The 13,081-nt window shown below is 31.8% G+C and overlaps 1 protein-coding gene across 1 annotated transcript in view; it reads left to right on the top strand.

The window, feature by feature from the left end:
* Window positions 1–13,081, top strand: part of LOC142331395 (RYamide receptor-like) — a 989,745-nt gene that overhangs the window by 610,472 nt on the left and 366,192 nt on the right. Inside the window, exon 4 of the mRNA XM_075377276.1 lies at window positions 6,679–6,827. Within this exon, the coding sequence (XP_075233391.1) occupies window positions 6,679–6,827 (149 nt within the window). The remainder of the gene's footprint in view (window positions 1–6,678; window positions 6,828–13,081) is intronic.

Here is a 13,081-nt window from a genome sequence, read left to right as displayed (position 1 = left end):
TCCCCGTTAGAGGCGAAGCACAAAGGACCGAGTCCCGGTTGCTGGGTGATTGAGGCCGGGAACGGCATAGCCGGGCCTGGCCTTTCCCTCGTCTGGCGACTATAGGCAAAGGCACCTCCCGGAACCGTGTCCATGATTAATTGGTTCCGGGCGGTAGGGAAAAAAATATTTTTATGTTATTATTTACGGAGTTTTTAAATTATAATGAATCTTTTAAAAATGAGACATAATAGCCATACTTATACATCCAATCCTATAGAGTTGAAGAAGTAATGCAGGCAGTATTAGCAGTAAATTTAACCATACAAATCACGCTCATTAATTATAATAAATGACACAAAGAAATATACTATGACTCGAACCAAATTTCTACAAGGTAGCTTTTGAAATGTATTTATTTTACGAAAATTGTATTACATTAAAAATATCTACATTATATTTTGTTTAAAGTAGTTTTCTTTAGCAGCGACATAATTTCACCAATGTTCGAAAAATGTATGCATTCTTTCATGTACTCATTTTTTAAAATTTTTCTTAATTTTCTTTGTCGCTTCAGCGACGATTAAATTTTTAATCTTTTTACAATATGGATTCTGAGGTTGTATTGATAAAAAACAAGTAACAGCTAGTGACAGGTTGGGAAGTATGTTGGGTAATTTTAATCATTTTTGAACGATCTATTGATTAACTCCATCCATTTTTTGATAATTTTGAGAGTACTGTGGTAACAATCATCTGGTATTTCAACCTCTGACTTTAGTTCTTCTACAGTTGTCTTTGTCCTACTAACGCTCTCTCGCTCTTCAAAAACGTTCAACGATTTCCTCATTTATGTTATATAAGCGTTTATTATTTGGTTTTCATTAACATTTCACTACGTACCTTTTTAACCAACATTAATATTTTTGATTTTTTAAATAAAATGTAATATTTTATATTTGAAAGGTGAATAATTTTCACTGTTACGATATCATACATTGAGAGAGAAAGAGACAAAGACAGGCTGAATCATTAAAATTTATTGTTTTTTAATCCTACAAAACAATCTAATATTCACGAAATTAAACTGATTTTTTTTATATTTCAATTATTGGTCCAGTGATAAAAACTTGCAACAACCACATTAGTTTCCTGAAGAAAAGACAAATTGAAGGCAAATTCTTAAAATTTTGTAATATTTAAAAATTACGTAATACGTATATTTTCAAAAATGTAATTATTTGACATTTTATCTTTTTAATGCGTTTATGTACAGTCGCATCAACAATTACAGTCATTAGCCACTAAAGTAACATTACATGATCATAAACAACAAAACTAGACAATAAAGAAACAGGAACAATAAAGAATAAACGTAGACAAGTAACAACAACAAATACAAACTAAAATACATAAATCAGACAAAACTACTAAATTATATTCTTCAATTCACTGTAGGAGAGGAACTGCAACAGACGTTTTATACCTTCTTTCCGGTTTAGTAGAAATTTCATATCTGAACTCAGATCGGATGGTTTCAATGATCGGACAATCAAAGAACAGGTTGTGCACGGACCATTTGACTTTGGAAGCCTCACAGATCTTCTAAGGAGAGCCAAATAAATGAGCGTGGACACACAAGGCGTGAGCCTTGTGTGTCCAATCCTTAGCCGAGTTACGATGACTTGGTCTCTTCTGTTGCTCGGGGAAAGAGGTTTCTTTAACACATTCTCCCGGATGTTATGTAATTTCGTGGGAGGACTCAACAGTCAGTATCTATTTCACCGAGCCCGCAATTTTATCCGGATTGATATCATGAAATCTGTCACATGTCTATTGTACTCAGATAACATTTAATGTATCTCTCTTGGCAGCCTCATCGGCCCGTTCGTTCTCGAGGATGCCACAATGGCCAGCGACCCGTACCAGTACCACAGTTTTATTAATCATTGAAAGGATATCATGAATAATCTGGACGATAAATTCAGAACGTCTGCAGCTCAAGTACACTCCTAGAGTCGGTAATTGCTAGGAAGCTGTCATCACTACGGGTTTCGATAACTTTCAAGGCGGAGTAAATTGAATATCCCTGGCAAAAGAACACAGAAGAACTGATATTAAGCTTACATAATTTCTCGGTGTCAGGGAGTACAATAGAATAGCCACATCCGTCGGCCGAAAAAGAACCATCTGTGTAGATGAGAGTGTACCCGTTGTACTTCTTAGCTATGTTGTTAAATTGGTCTCTAGCAGGCTGGAGACCTGGGACCCGTTTACGACTTCCAGATTGTAAATATATGATCTCTGGAGACGCGCGTAACTAAGGGGCGCCGCATCCTATTCTCTTTTCATGGATCTTCGGGGAAGGCAGATCTAGTTCTTGGACATTTTATTTTGTATGAGTGTATTCTGATTTCTGATTTGTTGAAAGAAAACAAGAATGTTGAGAATTAGAAAGTTTAAAATTTTGGTTCGGTAGCAAGTTCAGCAGTCGCGGATATTTAATTTTTTACTCTGTTAATTTTTAAGAGATAACAAAAAATATGTGACTAGGTAGTATTGCGACCTCAGTTTATTGTATAGAATACATTCATTAATTCTAATATCCGTCTAAATTATAGAATAATATGTGCAAACTACTTGTTTAGTAAAAATTAAATTACAATACAAACTAACTTTCATGAAATTTGATTGCATGCAACTTGTACGTCACAAAAAATATCTCTTTAGAAAGTTATATGGTTTGAAAAATAGAAGGGTAGAGTTGCATTAGTTTTCAGGAATTTTTTTGTATTATTTTGGTTTATCATATAAATTGGAAAGAAAAAAAAATACATTTTTATATTATTTATGTAGCAAGAATAATTTTAACTTGAATGTTTTTCCTCCAGCCTACCGCGATGTTTTTAATTGTATTTAAGAGCAATATTATTTTCTTTATTCCTTAATAGTCCTGAAAAGTAATTATTCCATATTTAAAGAGTTACTTTGTGAAAAAAGTATCCAATGGTATCTGATACATTTAAATAAATTTCGAGGTTTTCTATATCGTGGAGAAAAACTACGCTTTTGTATTTTCCGGGAAGGAAATGTTTTTATGTTTCTTAAATCAATTTCAGTTATAACTTGAGCCTCATAAATTTTACAGCGTATCGATGCAATTTTGTATTTTTTTTATTTATTTTCATTTTATTCACATCTGTACAAAAGCCCACATTCCTTACAACAAAGAATACAAAACTGTTTTATTTTTATGTGTTATCTCTTTTCGACTCGCAACGAAGTAAATTGTAAAAATTATTTTGCCGTCACACAATAAATCTAAACTAAGAAATATACAGACGATGAGTGAAACCGGATTATTTTGTAAATATCATTTATTAATTTTCGTGAAAGTAAATGTTAAAAACCATATTTCTTAAAGACGAACGGTCGTCTGGTAATATATATATTTTTTAACTTTTTTAAATTTAAATATATATATATATTTTAATACTTTTATTTATAGGCGCATCATCAATTATAGCCATTAGTGACTTACATGTAACTACATGATCGTAAAAAATAAACAATAAACACAAAAAACAAGAAACTATAAACACAAACTAAGCAAAACCGCTAAATTACATTCTTCATCCCACTATTAAAGAGAAACGGAACAGTATTTTTATGCATACCTTCCGGTTTAGTAAACACTCACATCTTAACCCAGGTCTAATTTTTGTCGAATAGTTCCGAAAATCGGGCACTCTTTGAGCAAGTGTTGTACGGATCATTTTTACATTGCACGCCTCACAATTCTACTGAGGAGAGCCAAATAGATGGGCGTGGGAAAGCCTAGTGTCTCCAATTCTCAGCCGAGATAGGAAGACTGGTTCCCTTCTGTTGCTTGGAAGAAAAGGTTTCATGAACATGTTCTCCCGGATGCTGTGTAAGACCGTAGGAGGACTTAGCAGCCAGAACTTATTCCACTGAGAACGTAATTTAAGATGGACTGTTTTCATGAAGTAGCTGTCATATGTTAATTCTACTGAGAGGCCATTTAAATATATTGATTTATTAATAATTGTTAACCTTTCATTGAAAAAAAAAATTTACGATACCTAATAATTCAATAATTCCAACAATAAGAAAAAAATTACGAAAAAATATCAGAAGTTGTTAATGAAATAAAATTTTATGTACTTTTCATTTCAATAAAATGTGTATATGTAATTTAAAAGGCTTAAAAAGAAGTCATGTAGTGACCACATTTGATTTTTTTTATTAGATGCAAGCTATCATTTGCTAATTTGCAATTGGTGTAGAATTAAAATGATTTTTGGAATATGATTTAAAGTATTTAAAAAATAAAAGTTTTACTCTTCAATTATAACATCTTTTTATTGATATTTCCATCTTTTCACTCTAGCCAACGGAGATATCAGTAAATTAGTAATAATATATTCTTTTTGGGTACGTATAAACAAATATCTCTGAGAATAAATAAATACGCAGATTTTCGTTTTATTCTCCTCAAACAACTGTGATAATTCGGATTTTTAAATTTGTATAATTTATAATAATCTAACGGTAATTTCTTTACCAGAACAAGGATAAATGAGATTATTATTTACCATTAATTCTTACCTAAATATACTCGTATTTAGGTATTTATCTCGTGTTTTTATATATACGAGAACCGTTTAAGTTGTTATAAGCCAGTTTACAAACTTATGAAAACAATGATTTACTAAAATTTTATACAAATAACTTTTAAATTAAAATGGTTTCCTTGTTTTAAAGAAAACGAAAAAAGGTGAATATGTGTTACTTAATTTAACAGACTCTAAACTAGCTCATTTTCTAATATATAAATAGACAGACATATACAGCCATACACTCTAAATGTTATCTTTTTAGAAGAAAAAACAAGAATTGATCACTGGCCGAATGTGTCATATAAATTTATAAAACAATAACGCCCTTGTCATGTACAAAGTTATTTACGAAGATTTTAATAAACTTTCAGCACGTGTTCTACTGGAAAAAATAACAAAGAAAGTTCTTTTAAACATAAGTTCATAAAGGCTTCTTGAGCGAGTATCGGTTGGTGAATTATTTTGTCCTGATTTCTGCGACCTTGGTAAATTTAAGCAAGACTGTAATTCTTGGAACACAAATTAAAGGATAAATTTAGTGGTTTTGTATGAAATTTGATCTGAAAGATTGAAAAGATTTTTTCGAAGAATTATATTTTTAGTAGTTTTTGAGAAATCTGTGTTAAAAGATTAGGGGTCGAAAAACGCGTTAGTTTATGTTTAGCGTAAACTCATTTTGTTAAATGGTTAATAAACACATAAACGTATAAAAAAAACTGCATTTTACACAAAATTCTGAGTAAAATGGTGTGAATAAAGTCTACAGAACTAAATTCAAACGTAAAATTCTCGAAATTTATTAAAAATAAAACACATCAAAAGGTGACAGTAAAAAGAAAAAAAATTTCAATTAAAAAAAACAGAAGAATTAAATAATTTAGAAAGATAAAAAATAACAAACACAAATAACAACTAACATATAAACAATTAAATAAACAGGTGAAATTGTCTTCTGCCACTGTGGATACTGCACTCTGCCCGACGAACAATATTTTATTGTGGGTAACCTATTTCAGCAGGGTTGTTTTTTACTAACTGTACCACACTGAGAATTTTAACAAGTGACTCATCTTGTATTAAACTTTTATTCATATATTAATAATTTGGTCCACAGGTAGTATTCAAGAGGAATTACTTATTAAGTCGGGCGACTAGGAGGCCAGTTGATAGATCCTCCACATTCAAACCACTTGTTTAAAATAATCACATTTAAATATTATCTAACGGCTAGAGAAGAGTTTGGAGTTGCTTCATCGCGCTGGAAACTTATTTACCTTCTTTTTATCAGAGGCATATCATCCAACAAATCTACAAAATTATACTGCAAAACGTTTAAGTAAGAATCATCTGAAACATTGTCACTGAAAAGGATTGGTCCCATTATTTTGTTGTCTACAATATCGAACGATTCTCTTACGTAGAATTTTGATATGTTTTGTTTTAAATAAATATCTAATTTATTAAATTTGTATTTATTTTCTGTGGGATTTATTATCACCATTTTACTTAGAATCAAATTCTATGTGTTTGTTACAGAAGGTGTCAGAAATCAGTGCGAAATCTTTCTCCAGCGGATACTTGCTAATGAAACATTTCTGACCCTACGTTTATATAAATATTCTTGTTTGTTTGCTGAGCTGCCGTTCATCCGTGCTTCAGGCACTGGGACTCCCGACCCCCGAGTAGAAAAAAAAATTTGAGAAAAGACCGAGTTCCGGCGGATGGAGCGGAGTCCCGAAAACGGCATAGCCGAGCTTGGTTACCCCCGCCACTGGAGCTAGAGGCAGCCAAATTAAAATAAGAAGATCCAGAACCGGCGGGCCGACCTGCCATGCTGGATCTACTGCTGGCAGGCGAGGAGGCCCGGTAGAGTCGCAAGGGTACTCCTCTGGACTGAATCATGCTTGACTGCAATCCGGTCCAGGGATGTAGGGGACAAAAAAAGATCCCAGGAAGTTTTTGAAGGTTCTTTTCATATAAAATTAATTAATTAAAAATTTAATTTATAATCTTATTCTTTTTTATTTATTTATATATATATTGTTTTTATTTGTTTTAGTTTCAAGCAGCTTTACTTCAAAGATGGCACCTACCAGAATTTATGTGTCCATTTTGTCCATTTGTAAAAGTTGTCAGCGTGACGGTAAGCGTTTTTACATTGGCTGCGATCGCTATAGATCGTCATCGTGCCATACTGACTCCATTTACGTAAGTATTTAACTAAAATAAATATTATAATGTTACTTCTAAAATTAAATCACTCATTCCGTATTTATTAATAATTTTATTTGAATATAATTTTGATGTAGCACCATTAAAAGTATAATCGTGTTTTCATAAACCTTTATAAGTTCTAGTTGTGAGGTTTTGTTGGTGGAGGTGGACGTGTTTTTAACGGCTCCTAAAAAGTTCTCTCGTATAACCGTGTTCGGTCACTGTTACTATATTTGTGAATTTATTTTGATTTATATTTGCTGTTTGTTTAGTTTTTTTACTGTGTTCTTGTGTTTTTATTTTGAGTTATTGGTGTCACGTCAGACGTTGCCCAGAGATTTTTCAGCAGGTCTTTTTACGGCCTGCATTTATTCGCCACAGAAGAGTGAATATATCGTCCTCGCCGGTCGGAAGAGAGTGGGTCAAATAGATCTACACATTGGAGGACACCTGATTCCGTCAAAACGTGTTTTCCGATATTTAGGGATGACTATTGACAAATTGTTTAGATTCAGCGACCACATCATCGCGATCTGTGAACGGGTAGAGAACACTCTTGCTGCCCTGAAACGACTTCTCTCAAGCCATATGGCGCCTCGAGCGTCGAAAAGGAGAGTCATTATGTCTACTGTCGCATCTATTATTTTGTACGCTGCTCCGGTTTGGGGCTCAACGTTGCTGATTAAAAGGAACCTTACCTTGTGTGCTTAGATGTTCGTTGCTGGGGATCACCGCATCGCATATTGGACCACCTCATATGATGCTGCCTGCGTACTAACGGGTGTTCCACCATCGATCTATTGGTAAAGGAACGGACGGAAAGGCACGCCGGGATATCGGCTGCATTGGTACGGGACTCGACGTTTAACGTGTGGCAAGATTGGTGGCTGGCGGGAAAAGGCAGCCTAGACGAGAATCGTAATACTGGACCCGAGATCGTGGTGTTTGAAAAAACACGATGACCTTGACTATTACACCACGAAAATGTTCACAGGCCATGGCAATTTTGGTAGAGCCGGTATCCCCATGTGTGCTGGCTCCGATGATCGGCTGGGGACTCCATGTACGAAGTGTGAAGCTTTGTGCTGTGATGACTATTATCTGGGCCTGACGTCTTTTAGGGGAGATTCAAGATCAAAGTTTCGGTGGGGATCCTCTTGATCACTCTTCGGTAGGGAGCCATTAGGCACTCAAAAGACCGAGACCCGGTCCTTGGGTGAGGATGAAGGTTACGGAATTGCTGGATCTGGAATCTCCTCGCCGGGGGTTAGAGGTAGGCATAAAGTAAAAGACCCAACCGGCGGGCCAATCTGCCTTACCGGATGTTCAGTTAGTGGACTGAAAGGCCCGTTAGAGTTAAAGGACACTGTCTTGGACTGCGTTGTACTAAACTGTGGCTCAAGGGAGGGGGTATAAAAAGATAAGCAGAGAAAAAAAACCTTTATAAGTTCTAATAACCTTTTATTACTATATGATTTAATCCATTATTGACATTGATCAGTTTGATTGCGTTAATAGTTATTTTGGCTTAATTCCTCATTAACTGATTGCAATTGGTAAAATAATTTGTGGCAAACATTAAAATAGGTCACAACATTATACAGACTCTTTGCTGCGGGTTATATTTGTATATATATCCTCTTCTGACTGAAGCTTCAGTTTTTTTACTCAATCTTGTCCTGTCTTTCATGTAACAAATTACTGTATTTCTAATGTGCTATTAAGTTCTTAAGAACTTAATAGCACTTAATACTTAATACAGGTAAACATATATGTTTACCTGCGAAATAGTTTACCTTACGACATGTAAAAGTTGGTGTATAAACTATTGTATGATTAATCTGCTAATTGTTGTTATCATTTTATGATTTATTGTTTATAATAGTAAAATATAATTTATTTTTCCAGCTGTAATATGAATTAAATAATTGAAGTTAGCAATTAGTCAAAAAATTCATTAAAACAGATTTTTTTTTAAGATCTTGACATTTTGGGATTATCTGAGTTCAAGAATAGAAAAAGTCGGTATATATTTATTCATACATTTTGGTGTTCAGTTTAATTTTTATTTCATGAATGGTTTAACTAACATTTACATAATTTATCACGATAGTTTTTGTGTATTAGGAATTTTTTTCTGACTGAAACGTTTAATAAATATTGATTATCTTTAGTAAAATGATGATACTTAATTCAATTTTACTTTCAAGACGAATATAGGAAGAATAACTACAATAAAGAGGAAAGCATGGTGACTATATCAAAAATGGGTCATCGGATATTTTTGCAAATAATTACGTTTTAGGGCCCAACTAGTTCATCAAGACCCAAAATATATAATACGTATGTATGTGCGTACGTATGGAAATATTTAGGTAAGCGAGTCGCAACCCACCGGGTTGGTCTAGTAGTGGTCTAGTAGTCTTCAGAAATCAGCTAACTTCGAAGTCGAGAGTTCCAACGTTCAAATCCTAGTAATGGTAGTTACTGTTATACGGATTTGAATACTACCTCGTGGATACCGGTGTTCTTTGGTGGTTGGGTTTCAATTAATCACACATCTCAAGAACGGTCGAACTGAGAATGTACAAGACTACACTTCACTTGCCCTCGTACATATCATCCTCATTTATCCTCTTAAATAATACCTGACGGTGATTCGCGGAGGCTAAACATGAAAAAAAGGTAATCGAGCCGCACTGCTTTTGAACTTATACCTCAAGACTGGTTGAACCGATTTTCTTCAAATTTCGGTCAAGTATTTCTATAAATGGGGCCTTGATCATATTATTAAAAAAAAATTTAATAGTGTGGGGGGGGGGGAAGCGAAATAGCTGATTTTGATTTAGAGGAATTTTAGAAAAAAATTTATTAAAGCAAATTTGTTACCTACAATGCGTATGTGAATAATCCAAAATAAACGTTTTACAAAGACTCAACCTTCTTCTCTTAAAACTGAAACTTATGTTTTTTGTTCTTTTACTTTATCTCCCGTCGGTTAGTTTGTTTAAAACTTGTTTGATAATTCATACTTCCTATATAGGAAATGCAAATAATTATTTAAATTACAGAAATCGGACCTAAAATGCAGAAGAGGTTTATAATTTTTTTTTCTTATTTTAGCCTTTATTAAGGGGTTGTTAGATTTAAAGAAAAATTTAATTATGAAAATTTGTTAAATTTAACTTATATACGAATTTTTAGAAGAATCATTCATAAAAATGTTTCCCATCTTTAAAATACATACATATTCTGATTTATTGTTTTTCTTTAACACCTAATTTCTCCTTCCTTGTACGAAGTAAAAGAAATATTGTGATCGCGAAAAATTTTGGTTTTCAGATTTGAAAGGAAATATCCATTTTGAACATCTCTGAATCAATTTTGACTAGTTTTGGCGTGATGTCTGGACGTACGTATGTATCTCGAATAACTGAAAAACGATTAGCCGTAGAATGTTGAAATTTTGGGTTTAGGACTGTTGTAACATCTAGTAACATCACCTCCCCTTTTGATTGCAATCGGCTGAACCAAAAGCGTCCACTTATTTTGGATTTTGGACTTTTCCTTAACTGTAGTATCAGAGTTTTTCAACGATTTATCATAAGTGGTACTTATTTTCATTGGTTCCAGAGTTACAGCCAAATAAACTTTTAATTAATGAAATATTTAGATCTTACAAGGAGAAGCCACATCGGTTCGAATCCGACTTCATCTTCATTGATTTTAACTTTTCTTTTTTTTAATTTAAATATATTGATTTATTAATCATTATTAACCTCTGATGGTAAAAAATGATTTTTACGATAAATAATAATTTAGTAATAACAATAAAAAAAAAAGAAAAATATCAGAAGTTGTTAATGAAATAAAATTCTATGTACTTTTCATTAAAAAAACAAGTGCATGTGTAATTTAATAGGCGTACAAGGAAGTAATGTGGTGTCCACATCATATTTTTATTATTAAAAAAAAAAAAAGTTTTTTTCTTTATCACTTAAGGGCTCTTAAATTAAAGTCGCTTTGGAATTTACAATATATTATCAAGATGAGATGCAAATTTTTTTCACTATTTTATTAAAGTTATACTTATTTTTTCAATTTTTTTTAGACAATCTGGTTATGTATTGTATTAAATAAAGGGGAAATATGGTGATCATGTCAAAAATGGAGTACGGGTTTCTTTTTTTAAATATTTAAGTTTTATGATCCAACTAGTTCATGTAGACCAAAAAAACATATCTTTAATAAATAGACTTACATATTATATTTCTATTAAACTGGAGATTAAATTAAGGGATTACTGTTTCAGTTCACCGACTTAATCGGCGTAACCGAGAAAGTGATGCAATATTTTGACTTTTTTTTTAAATTTTTTTTTAAATTTTATGATTTCAATCTTATTCTGTACTTTTTTGAAGAAACTTCATCTAGTATATTTCGGTTTTAATAATATAAACAAACTAAATTCCGTATCGCATATATTAAACGTAATTTATATTTTACAACTAGCAAAGAAACCATCTTTAAAATATAAACCCAAACTCCCACTCAAGTGGCATACACTCAGGGAAATATTTTTTACGATCTAATATTGTCTTGTGATAAGAAAAGAAAGAAAAGAAAAGAACCGTTGTAGGTTATTTCGTTTTATCTTTATCATATTTTTTAATTAAAAGTTTATTGTTTTAAAGAACGATACGTAAAATTTGAAGTTATTTTTCCTAAATCATATTGTATTAATTTGCAGTTTCATAAATAGACGACGTGTAGATATTTCGATTCAATTTCTACATTTATTTACATTCAGAGCCGAAAAGTAAAATTTTTCGGTCTTTTATTAAGTTCTACATAGGTTATATGATACTTATTAAACTTTAAAATGCAATATGATGACCGTGTGTATTTAAAAGAGTTGGAGAGGTATCAGAAAAAGGGACTACAAAGTAAAAATGTACAAAAGTAAAAATGTAATAAAATACCACCGTCAAATTTTTTACCGTAAGAAATATTAAACAAACATAACATTTTATAAAACGTATAAAAGTCTGTTTTTTGATAATGTCATTGTAATATTTGAACTGAAAAACAATTTAACGCGTAATGATATGCCTTTGACAAAGTTCACGTCAAACAACAAACAAATTTTTTACTTTTCTTTCAAAATAAATTGCATTGGAATTTTAAAAAAGATGTATTTTTTGTTAGGTGGTTTTTAATATACGAATGTAATTAAAGCTCTAACATCGTTATATTATTAATATATCTCTGTTTAAAATTATTTTTAATGATAATATTTATGTTTTACAAAAAGGTTTTGACATAAAATGCATTGTTAGAAATAATTTGGATCTAATTATAAAGAATTGCACTCTTCTTGTGTGTCACGTTTGGATTTTGTTCACAAATGATATATGAGTTTTAATTTTTTACTTTTTTCTAATTTTAGAAAATAGAAAATCCTGTTTTATTTTTTATTTATATAAAACAGCATCTACCTTTATCCATTTTTCACATTACTATTTCATTTTTATTGGACATAGCAGATATTATGTGTCGTATAAGGTAACCTACATACCGTTCTTGTGACCTATATTCTGTTGCTTTCAAAATGTAGTCTTGCTTCAACACCCTCTCATCTATCAGTTTCCTTTCACATTAGCTTTTCTCTTATTTTTAATCAGTATATCTTATATTGAATTCTAATTTACTCTATTCCCTTGCTCAAGAGAAAAATATGACTGACAGAATGACAGGATACCGTAAAAAGTTTAAAACTGACGTGGTATTGAACAAAGTTCATATTAACTCATATATTTATTAGTAAATAAATAATAATTTCCTATTTTCAATCATTATAAATTTATATTAATAATTGATTCCAGTTAGAAGGTATGATTAAAGGTAAAATACATTTTAGAAGGTAAATAATTTACACTATTTATATTATAATCCGTCTCGGCCTTGCATCCGGAGGTCCCGCAAAACCTAACGGTGGTCCTTGAAACTAAAAAAAAAAAATAATTTTTTTTTTTTTAGAGACAGTGGGTCTCTAGATCCAATGTCCCCAGCGATTCTGTATATGATGTATATTGAGTCTATGATGTATATTGAGTCTGAAAGGTTTAAGACGAGATATCTTGATTTTTTATGATTATTAACGGTACTACATTTCTTGTGCAGATACATTACCTGCCCTACAAAAGACCATATAACATTACCTAACATGACGCTTACATATACAATAT

Source organism: Lycorma delicatula, chromosome 10 (assembly GCF_047948215.1).
Source record: "Lycorma delicatula isolate Av1 chromosome 10, ASM4794821v1, whole genome shotgun sequence".
Classification (NCBI taxonomy): domain Eukaryota; kingdom Metazoa; phylum Arthropoda; class Insecta; order Hemiptera; family Fulgoridae; genus Lycorma; species Lycorma delicatula.
The sequence above is the reverse complement of the archived record's forward strand: the minus strand, read 5'-3'. Positions and strand labels throughout refer to the sequence as shown.